Source organism: Sinohyriopsis cumingii, chromosome 2 (assembly GCF_028554795.1).
Source record: "Sinohyriopsis cumingii isolate HCF-2022 chromosome 2, ASM2855479v2, whole genome shotgun sequence".
Taxonomy (NCBI): domain Eukaryota; kingdom Metazoa; phylum Mollusca; class Bivalvia; order Unionida; family Unionidae; genus Sinohyriopsis; species Sinohyriopsis cumingii.
In genome coordinates, this window is record NC_142962.1 from 16,611,643 (window position 1) to 16,623,950 (window position 12,308).

At 33.6% G+C, this 12,308-nt stretch overlaps 1 protein-coding gene across 2 annotated transcripts in view; it reads left to right on the plus strand.

The window, feature by feature from the left end:
• The window catches only part of LOC149804381 (anaphase-promoting complex subunit 1-like), a 253,928-nt gene that overhangs the window by 145,779 nt on the left and 95,841 nt on the right, over positions 1–12,308 (plus strand). For both annotated transcript variants that reach the window (XM_089939582.1, XM_089939590.1), the window contains 2 exons: positions 4,142–4,282; positions 4,957–5,006. In XM_089939582.1, coding sequence (XP_089795708.1) covers positions 4,142–4,282; positions 4,957–5,006 — 191 coding nt within the window. The remainder of the gene's footprint in view (positions 1–4,141; positions 4,283–4,956; positions 5,007–12,308) is intronic.

The window sequence follows — 12,308 nt, forward strand, 5'->3', positions numbered from 1 at the left end:
AAAAATGACAAGTGGACATGTACTGGTTTCCTTTTTTATATCAGATATGTCTCAAGAATGAAGGGAAGTAAAAAAAATTAAACAGAGAGATTAATACAAGTTCATTTGTTCCAATGCACACTTCCCATTGACATTATCACTTTGACTTCAGGTAGAAGTTGACATTGTCACATTTGTAAAAAATACAGGGTATATATTCCAAAAGCTTCGGAATATTAAGTGTTCATTATAATCATTAAATGGTGCTAGATTTTATTTCTGGAGAAATTTGTGACATATTTGTGTATTTATTTCCCTCTTTTTTTGACTATTCAATTACTTTGAAATTAAGGATGGTTCATTGAATATTTGGATATACAGCATCTTTGTTGCATGTTCTTTATATTGCCGGACCCTTGTACTTCAAATAAAACATGGTCAAATGGTGTTGAATTTCAAATTGACATGGTAACATTTGTCTTCTTTTAAGCATATGAACATAGAATTAGGCCCTAAAAGGCTGTATACCACTTTTAATAACATTAGATTAAACTGTTAAATCTGGAAATTAACAAACTATCAGGTGCGAAAAATTTAAAAACTGATTTTCATTTGCATCAATATGGGATCTATGTGTAGCAAGAATTTATATGTATGAGTGGACACACACACACACATACACACACACAAAAGCAGTCTGGTGACCTGACCTTCTTTTTAATGGGAATGCTTACTCTAGGATAAAAGAATTTTGTACCATAGTTGTGACTGGCAATCAATCTCAGTCTATTGATTTATAATTTTATTTGAAAAAATGGAGCAGCTATGGTTGACAATGTTGCTGAGTTCTAATGATCTTTCAGTTTCCATATGCACACCGTCACATAGTCACATGGGCAGCAGACATGTACATATTCAGTTTGAAAATAAAAGCTTTGTATGATATTCAAAATCCATCAACTAGAAACTGGCAAACATGCTAAAGCTAGCCTCCAGAAGGTCTGTCGCTGCAAGATTTGTCTCAATATGGCCATACGTATAGATTCTCGATCTTTCTCTCTCACAGACATATGTGATCAAAAATCAAAAATATGTACAAATCAACTTCAGGAAACAGTCAAACGATAAACAAAAAATGAGCTAGATAATGACAAAACAGGTAAATGTAACAGAATGAAGCTGGGCGAGATTGGATCTAGCAATAACCCTTGCTACACTACACATGCACACAAGGTTCAACAAGGATATAACAAAATTATATCATTCCTAAATGTATACAGACCAAGAAAGCCTGGAATTTCAGCAAATAACCATCAGTGATCTTGTATATCAATGGATATGATCAGTGTATACAGATACAATTGATATACGTTATCTATCAACAGATACAATTTATATATGGATCTTTCAACCTATATGATGTATGGAATCATCAGCATGTATGATACAGGTTACACAAACCATAGAGTTTGATGACTGCCTGTAACAGCTAATAAAATGGCTGAGTGGTGTAATGCATGAGACATGTTTAGGTGTGAATACGATATACATTATACAGACACACACACATGAATTTACAGTGTTAGCATTACATGCATTAATAAGAAGGGGCCCTGAGTGGCCAAATGGTTTAAAGTGCTCACCGTTCCGGATCACCGCCATCTCACCTCTGCATGGGTTCAAGTCCAAGGCTCGGTTAGCATTGGTATGTGGGGAAGCCTGCCAGTAGCTTCTCATGGGTCGGTGGTTCTTCCCTGGGTTTTCTAGAGTTCTTCCTCCACCAGTTATATTGGCCGCCACGTTTAACCTATCTTGTGCTGAAAAATGGCGTTAAACCCTAGAACAACAACAACAACTTTAATAAGAATGCCTAGACAAGATTATGATTACGTTTACCACATTCAGCCTCAAATGTGTCTCTGACAAGAATAATTGCACTGGATTTTAAGAACTTGAACATTCCTCATCTTTTAATGTATACAACATAGAATTCAACTTGCTTGTCAGCTATAAAATGTCTTACTTAGAACAGACTTCTGTCTGATTGCATGGCATTATGTAACATAGGCCTGACTTTCTAGAAATTTAGAGTGAATTCTGAAACATTCAGTACATAAAACAATTTCATCACCTAGAATGGATGACAAGAGAGAATAGTTTCATTTATCACATACCTCTGCTGCTGCGGATTGCTTCCATAAGGTGGACATCTTCCTGACAAGATTCTTATATATTGTGATGATGCAGAGAGAACTTGAGTTAGAAGTACTATGATCCTAGCCATATCCATAACCAGAGAACTTCTAGTAAAACAGGTTCCCCACAGCCAGTGTTTTGTGTATGCACAAGCAATTAAAAAAACAAAAACAAGATATCAGTATCATCAGGGTTAAAATAAAAAAAAAAGCTCCTGGGTAATGCTGTACATGAGGAATGAAACCCATCTGCATTTTCATCCATTTATAATGTATTGTAATTCATATACACATAATTCTGTGACAACATTCAGAGCTGGTTGCCTGTAATGATTTTTCTGTATTTCATACTGAAATATAATTTTTTTTCTCTACAAACGATTTTTCGTATTAAAAAAAACAACAAAGAAAACCTCCTTGGATCAAAGTTTGTCCTGCCACTTCCATTTGAATGCCATCTTTGATTCTGAAAGGTCACTCAGCAGTTCAAATATTTGAGATGTTGAAGATGGAGGAAAAGCATAAAAACAAAGGTTGCAAACATAATTCACTGAAAAGGGGATTGATAAAAGACTTCATGACATTGTACAAGGGTGAATATAAATAGCTCCAAAAGGGAAGACAAGGGGAACCCTTCATCATTTGTTCTTACTCTATGTGTGACTTCAGTATTGCTGGTCACAAAATGACATCAACATGGACCGTGACAAACACCAGTGACATAATTTGCGATGGGGCACACAACAGATCTTAGCTCAAGTGACAAACCAGGCAAGGAAAGACATGTTTGAGATGGAAGTGACAAGGATGGAAGCTATTATGACATATCTGGTTGCAAATTTACATCTGCCGGTGGCATCAGCAGACACGCTAACAAAAGCCATAGGAGATTCTGGACTCAGAAATTGCAAAATTGTTTCAGTCTGGCAGGACAAAACAATATGACTTGTGGAGGAGCTTGCCAGCCATGGACAGGATAAATTGACAATGAAGAAGAAGACAGGATTATTCACTCTTTCAGCTGATGGGAGCAATGACAAGTTCTACTTTTTAAAAAAAATTTCTTTCTTCCTACTATTGTATTCAGAAGGTTCCTACATCATTGCAATAGTCACTAAAAGATTTCTACATTTATTTTGTTGTTTTATGTCATTTGTTTGTGTAATTTTGAATATATTTATAATGGTGAATTGAAATAATCACTCATAATTTTGAAGCCAAATGGGGAATAATGATATTTGGTCCAGAATATCGAAACCGGACTTTATGGATACTGATTCCATATATCGAGGGTACACAAGTCTGCAACATTTACAATATAAGCAACCAGCCGAAATTGCAGTATGTAAATACAAAATGCTTTCGGAGTTATTTTTAAGATCCTAATTCAATCCTTTGGATAGATAACAGGTTGTCATTCGTCAAAAATATGTAGCACAAGACAAAAATGGCAGAAATGAAGAAATACACAAAAAAGCATGAATGACTGAAGGGAATAATAAAAGGAAACTTTTTTGTTTGCATAATGAAAGCTCAGAGTTATTCACAAGCCACTGCTCTAATGTTTCTTTGTAATAAAGTGCACAACCTTTTTAGCTTTTCACCACTATATCAGTGGACATTGAAAACTTGTATTTTAGTTTTTATATTTGAATTCTTTGATTTTATGTGTTTTATTTTATTCATTAAAAGGGTTGTACAGGAAAAGAATTAAATGATGTCTTCAAGTTCTGGAGTTGATACATTTCTTTTTATTCCTAGATAAAATCGGTATGTATCCTGAATGATGTTGATACATGTATTTCTTTTTATTCCTAGATAAAATCGGTATGTAAATTGAATGAATTGATACATGTATTTCTTTTTATTCCTAGATAAAATCGGTATGTATCCTGAGTGATGGCGATACATGTACTTGTACATCAGTTTTTTAGTAATAAATATATGTGATGTTCCTTTAACTGCAGGTTGACTCCACATGGATAATTTACAACAAGCCTAAGACAGCAGAATTGACAAATGAGTATCCAGGTTTTCTGATGGCCTTGGGCCTGAACAAACATCTGGTGAACCTCAACATCCTCAATGTGCATGATTATCTCAGTAAGGTAAAGATATTCAATGTTATTTAAAAATGTTTATAAAAAAATAATGAAAAGAATTGGAAAGGATACAGGTATTAGTTTATGAAGACTAGTAATCCTAAATTGACCAAATGCCATTTGCATCTCTCAGAAGTTATCTCCCTTACATGCTTGACAAACAATGATTCCCATAAATCAATAAAAATTGTTGGAATTTTTAAATCAAAATTTATCTAAAGACTAAATATTGTCCATTGGAAAATTGGTACTTGAAAGTTTATACGATTCTGTTTTGCTTTAGTTAAAATTCTGATGTATATATATCACAGATTACTTGGACAATGAACACAATTTACCTGTGTTATGACTTTCATCTTGTGATAGAAATTTACATCCAAGCTGTATATCTAGAAATATATGTGAATTATTAGGCAAGTGTTTATTCAAAATGAAGAAAAAGACAGATTTACTGCCACAGAGACAGCTTTTTTGTGTGTTATTCTGTTAAAAATTGTCCTTAATATCCATTTATAATTGCCCTGTAAAGAGTTGTGACAAGGTTATAGTGCTATAGCTAATGAAATAGATTTATTAGAAGATAAATAATGTTTCAACCTTTTAATGTTTGACCATCATTATGTCTGAGCAAATATCAGTATGATTAAATAGTGTGATAACTGATCCTTTTTCTTTGATAGGGTCATGAGATGACAACTATAGGACTGTTGCTTGGACTGGCAGCTGCCAAGTAAGTTAATTGATTTTAATTTATAATGATATTCAGAATGAACCATAAAACTAACATGCATTTTTTGCGATGGGGCCTAATACTAAGGGAGATAACAAGATTATATCATTTCAATGCATACAAACAAAAAAACGAGTATTTAATAATGTAAAGCCACATTATAATTGGGAATAATTTCTAAAGTTAAATAATTCAAGTAGTAATGATGAAATAAAATTAAAAGAATTAATTCAGTTCAATGACCAACCCTGTATTATAAGAACAGTAGTAGAATACACATGGACAGTATCAAGGGTTAAAAAAGTCTGATAAATCAACCTCACAAATCTGTGATGATACTGTTGGACGATGTTGTGGGTCTGATGTCACCTGTTTATTAAAATGTGCAATTTTGCTGCATGCAAAGGATTCCGGAACAAACCCGCACGCTCTTTAGACAGCCATATCAAGCACGAAAGTCAAAGTGGCCACAGGACAGATGGTTGTGTTATTCTAGGTGGATTTACAAGTCACCAAACATATGATTTGCTTAGGAAATATAATCTACATGTCAACAAAAGAACCCTTCAGCCGACAGTAGCTGCACAGCCACGAGAAATACCAGTAAATGTATAACATGTACACCGATGTGTGCAGCCAGATTTGGATGCAAATAATTGCAGCTTTTAATGAATAGGTGATATCAGCCCCTCACCCAAAAATCAATATAATCATGGGTGAAGGGCCGATTTATTGGCCTAGGGTTAAAATTAAACATTGAAGTGGCACAAGAAAATTTCCACAAGTCAAAGGAAGTTTTAAGGTGCTCACCTGATCAGTTGAGAACACTTTTTCTCTTGAACTAAAGGGATGTTCTGTTGAGAACATTGCCAACATTGTTCATCAAAAGCCCATACCTTTTACTTGAAATCTCTTCTTTGTTCTGATCAGTTTCTTACATGCACTTCACTCTTGCTTTTTGGTGACTCAGATGGCCAATCACTGCAATCTCACATCTGCCTGCATGGGTTTGAGTCTTGGGCTTGGCCAATGTAGGTATGTGAGAAAGCTTGTCATTAGCTTCCTGTCGGTTAGTGGGTCTTACCAGGGTTTTCCTGGGTTCTTCCTCCACTAATCATCCTGGCCTATCTTGTGCTGAAAAAAAAAAAAGACATTAAACCAGAACAATAACAACTCTCAATTGTCAACGCTAATGAATGATTACCAGTGAGAGAGCAGTTTGTAATTGCTAACAGTTAGTGCTAGAAGGGTCACAGAAATACATTCTGAGAAATAGCCTTTAACATAGTCATATTTAGATTATTTTTATATTTTGTAATATTCTAGACTAATGATTTTTAGTACTTCCCCAATTTGGCAAGTGGATGTTTGGAGATTTTTAAACCTCCATTTATATTGAAGAGTGACTGTACAACATATACATTATCATTGGCAAATCTTTTGAAATTTTAATTTTTGGGGAAGTCATCTTCTCACATCGTTTCTAGATTGATCTTCAGTCTCTTTAAGGAAACAGTTGATGAGGTACTAACCACGAGATGGGTAACTTTACAAGTGAAAAGAAAATGGAATGTAACATGAATACAAACAGATACAGAACAAATTGAAACAAAATAAAAGACAGAGTAAATGCAAATGAAATGATGAATGCATTTTGAAGAAAATTGAGGGTCATAATAAATAAAAAGGGAATGAAATGTGAATGTATTTCATGAATGGGTTTAAAAATCAATTATTTTCAAACAGCTGCTCAATTTGTACAGTTGAGTGCCTTTTGTTGTGATAATTCATGATCAAATTCTTTTCACTGTCAGTTTTTCACCACTTACGGTCACATTAAGGAAAATACAAAAAGAACCGCCAGTGATGTGGTGATATCATCACCATGGTTGTATCTGTACAGTTTTACTTTAGCAAAATGAAATAATAAAATTTTCTGACAAATACTCAAAAACTATATTTCAGTTATAGGTATAATTTATAATAAATTCAATGCTGTCTTTTCATTTTGTGCACTTGGTTTTTTTTAAAGCACACATTTAAGAAGACAAGATGTGAAAGCTACACTTCTGTCCCTTTGACAGTGGAAAACCTGACATCAGTAAATGCATTTAAACTTCATTCCAAACAAGGAAATAAGTGATGAAGCCATAAATGCAGATTGTGAATGCATTTTTGAGATCACATATGAAAAATGATGGGTTGATGGATGAATGCAAATCTGGATGAAATGTAACAGAAAGAAAACAAAATACAGATGGGGAGTGCCAATGGAATGCAAAAATGAAAACAAAAACAAATGTAAATTTGGTAAAATTACCTGTTTCTGGATTTGTACGGTGGAATTCAGTTTATTTCATGTCCATTTATTGTTTTACGGATACAAAGTTTAACACAATCTCTGAAATGTACATGTTTTACCCTGCATAAAAACCTTTTTTGTGTCTTGTGTGGTCACTGGCATGACTTGGTATAACTTATATGTATTATTATCACTGGTATCATTATTGTAACAAAATTGTTTGCATTTATTATCATGTCTCAGACAATCCTGCATATACAGGTCTGTAACTTTATAGTTACATTTCTCTTGTGGAATACTGCCAAAAAATAGGTCATGGCAACACATATTTTTATACTCTGGTACTTTTTGTTATGAACCAGAGGTCACATTGTGCTTTATTTATTCCCAACTGAGCATATTAATTGTCTTTATTTAGCCCAAATTCTTGGACCTGTTGCATATGCCTTCAAGAAACTTTGTCGATGCATGCATCTTCATTGGTACTCCTCATTGCTATCAGAAATAAGTATGTCGTAGTGATGTACTTCTCATGTTCTACTTGAAATTCTTGCATAATACACATTGCATGCAGGTAAAGCATTATCTATAATTCTTTGTTAGTTAGATTTGTTTCATGATTCCCTAGAATGTTTTAGCAGTTTTGGTATGTAAATGATTGTGAATTTGTTATTTAATGTCAAAGAAAATCGAAGTACTTTGGTGACACCAAACACCACTTAAGTAGAACCACTGACCTCCCACAAGTAACTGGCAACATTCTCATGTACACATTGGAGGCAAGTAATCACATGACAAATCACTCCGATGGCCTAGTGGTTAGAGCGTCCACCTCAGATGCGGGAGGTCTTGGGTTCAATCCCCATTCGGGTCATACCGAATACTTACAAAAATGGTACTAACAGCTGCCTTGTTGGGCATTAAGCATTAAGAGGTTAGTGTTAGGACTGGTCAGTCTGGTGTCAGGATAATGTGATTGGGTGGGACATTATGCTACATGTCTGCGGCATGATGCCCCAGTGCTAGATATCATAATAAACTGCCACATTGCAGACATTGTAGTGATATGACTGAAAAATTGTTAAAGCTGTGTTAAAAATCCAAAATCACATCACATCACATGACAAACATCTTGTATCACTCTGCCATGGAAGCCCCTCAGATCTGTATCACAAGACAAGCCTCTTATACCACTCTGCCATGAAAGCCCCTCAGACCATAGGTATGTCTCATATGAAAGACTAGAAATGGGAGATAGAACCTGTGACAGCTGGATTGAAAGTGCAGAATGTTACTGCTAGGCTATCAGTGATGATGATGCTGCTGTTGACAATACAGTTAACTGCATTAATGTTGTTTTTATGAGTACTCTGGGAAAAAATGATTCCTTGACTTTCATCCATTTAAAAAAAAATCTAATTTATGATATAAAAATGTTTAACTTGCTATATTTTCTTTTTTTTAAAACTTGTATTAGTCATGCAACAAGGCATAAAAATAAAGACGTTGGATAACTGAAATATATGTTCTTACAGGAAATGAAATAATGTAAAAGTATGCAGAAAATAAGAGACATCACTTCCACAGGCATTAATGTTTTTTTCTGACAAATCATGTATTATCAGTTTATTAAAACATTTATTGAAAATAATAACAAGGAATCCTAGCATCTGACCACAATTAAAGCAATACAAGATTTAACTATTATTCAGATCAAAAGCATTATGCCTGAGAACAAATAAAAATAGCAAAACATAGTGATCACTTTAGTAAACACACAGTTTAGTAAGGACACAAATTCATGATTTCTGTATTAGAATAGAAATCCCTATTATAAAATCTATATTCTTGGACATTAAATTAGTAGGTATTAATTGTCTGATCAATAACATCTACAATAAATTAATAGGTATTAAGGGTCTGATCAGTGACATCTATAATAAATCAGCAGGTACTAAGGGTCTCAGATCAATGACATCTACATTAAATTAGTAGGTATTAATTGTCTGGTCAATAACATCTGCAATATATTAGTAGGTATTAAGAGTCTGATCAATGACATCTACAATAAATTAGTAGGTATTGAGGGACTGATCAATGACATCTACATTAAATTAGTAGATATTGAGGGACTGATCAATGACGTCTACATTAAATTAGTAGGTATTAAGGGTCTGATCAATGACGTCTACATTAAATTAGTAGGTATTGAGGGACTGATCAATGACGTCTACATTAAATTAGTAGGTATTAAGGGACTGATCAATGATGTCTACATTAAATTAGTAGGTATTGAGGGATTGATCAATGACATATTAAATTAGTAGGTATTAAGGGACTGATCGATGATGTCTACATTAAATTAGTAGGTATTGAGGGTCTGATCAATGACATACATTAAATTAGTAGGTATTAAGGGTCTGATCAATGACATCTACAATAAATTAGTAGGTATTAAGGGACTGATCAATGACATCTACAATCTGTTAGTAGGTATTAAGGGTCTGAACAATGACATCTACAATAAATTAGTAGGTATTAAGGGTCTGATCAATGACATCTACATTAAATTAGTAGGTATTAAGGAACTGATCAATAACATCTACAATAAATTAGTAGGTATTGAAGGACTGATCAGTGACGTCTACTTTTTAATTAGTAGGTATTAAGGGACTGATCAATGACGTCTACAATAAACTATTAGGTATTGAGGGACTGATCAGTGATGTCTACATTAAATTAGTAGGTATTAAGGGACTGATCAATGATGTCTACATTAAATTAGTAGGTATTAAGGGACTGAGCAATGATGTCTACAATAAATTAGTAGGTATTAAGGGACTGATCAATGACGTCTACATTAAATTAGTAGGTATTAAGGGACTGAGCAATGATGTCTACAATAAATTAGTAGGTATTGAGGGACTGATCAGTGACGTCTACTTTTAAATTAGTAGGTATTAAGGGACTGATCAATGACGTCTACAATAAATTAGTAGGTATTAAGGGATTCATCAGTGACATCTGCAATAAATTAGTAGGTATTAAGGGTCTGATCAATGACATCTACAATAAATTAGTAGGTATTAAGGGTCTGATCAATGACGTCTACATTAAATTAGTAGGTATTAAGGGACTGATCAATGGCATCTACAATAAATTAGTAGATATTAAAGGACTGATCAATAACATCTACAATAAATTAGTAGGTATTGAGGGACTGATCATTGACGTCTACATTAAATTAGTAGGTATTAAGGGACTGAGCAATGATGTCTACAATAAATTAGTAGGTATTGAGGGACTGATCAGTGACGTCTACTTTTAAATTAGTAGGTATTAAGGGACTGATCAATGATGTCTACAATAAATTAGTAGGTATTAAGGGATTCATCAGTGACATCTGCAATAAATTAGTAGGTATTAAGGGTCTGATCAATGACATCTACAATAAATTAGTAGGTATTAAGGGTCTGATCAATGACGTCTACATTAAATTAGTAGGTGTTAAGGGACTGATCAGTAACATCTACAATAAATTAGTAGGTATTGAGGGACTGATCAGTGATGTCTACAATAAACTATTAGGTATTGAGGGACTGATCAGTGATGTCTACATTAAATTAGTAGGTATTAAGGGACTGATCAATGACGTCTACATTAAATTAGTAGGTATTAAGGGACTGATCAGTGATGTCTACATTAAATTAGTAGGTATTAAGGGACTGATCAATGACGTCTACAATAAACTATTAGGTATTTAGGGACTGATCATTGACATCTACATTGAATTAGTAGGTATTAAGGGACTGATCAATGACATCTACATTAAATTAGTAGGTATTAAGGGACTGATCAATGACGTCTACATTAAATTAGTAGGTATTAAGGGACTGATCAATGATGTCTACATTAAATTAGTAGGTATTAAGGGACTGAGCAATGATGTCTACAATAAATTAGTAGGTATTGAGGGACTGATTAGTGACGTCTACATTAAATTAGTAGGTATTAAGGGTCTGATCAATAACATTTACAATAAATTAGTAGATATTGTCTGATCAATGACATCTACAATAAATTAGTAGGTATTAAGGGATTCATCAATGACATCTACAATAAATTAGTAAGTATTAAGGGTCTGATCAATGACATCTACAATAAATTAGTAGGTATTAAGGGATTCATCAATGACGTCTACATTAAATTAGTAGATATTAAGGGTCTGATCAATAACATCTACATTAAATTAGTAGGTATTAAGGGATTCATCAATGACGTCTACATTAAATTAGTAGGTATTAAGGGACTGATCAATGATGTCTACATTAAATTAGAAGGTATTAAGGGTCTGATCAGTGACATCTACAATAAATCAGTAGATATTAAGGGATTCATCAATGACGTCTACATTAAATTAGTAGGTATTAAGGGTCTGATCAATAACATCTACAATAAATTAGTAAGTATTAAGGGACTGATCAACGACTTCTACAATAAATTAGAATGTATTAAGGGACTGATCAGTGACATCTACAATAAATTAGTAGGTATTAAGGGTCGGATCAATGACATCTACAATAAATTAGTAGGTATTAAGGGTCGGATCAATGACATCTACAAATACTAAGCCACCAAGAAAATTAGTGATTTCACAGTATCAGAAACATATATGGCTGACAGTCAAACAAACTAAAGGACAAAAGATTGATTCTAATGAATGAATACAAATAAAAATATGCTGTAGATTATATGATCTATAAATATTCAGTAGATTACCTCCAGCCAGCTGTCATTTAAATCACTTCTGTCCCCAACCCAATATTAAAATCGCTTCTACTGCCCACTAACCCATAGCCAGAAATTATGTTAAAAAAATTTGCTTCTGTAGGGGGCAGTGTTTTTTGATTAAAACATCTGATGGTGGATCATAATTTTTTTAATTGCTTCTGTTGTGGGTTGGCTGAATTTGAAAGTGCCTTCCCCCTGGGGGGTATATG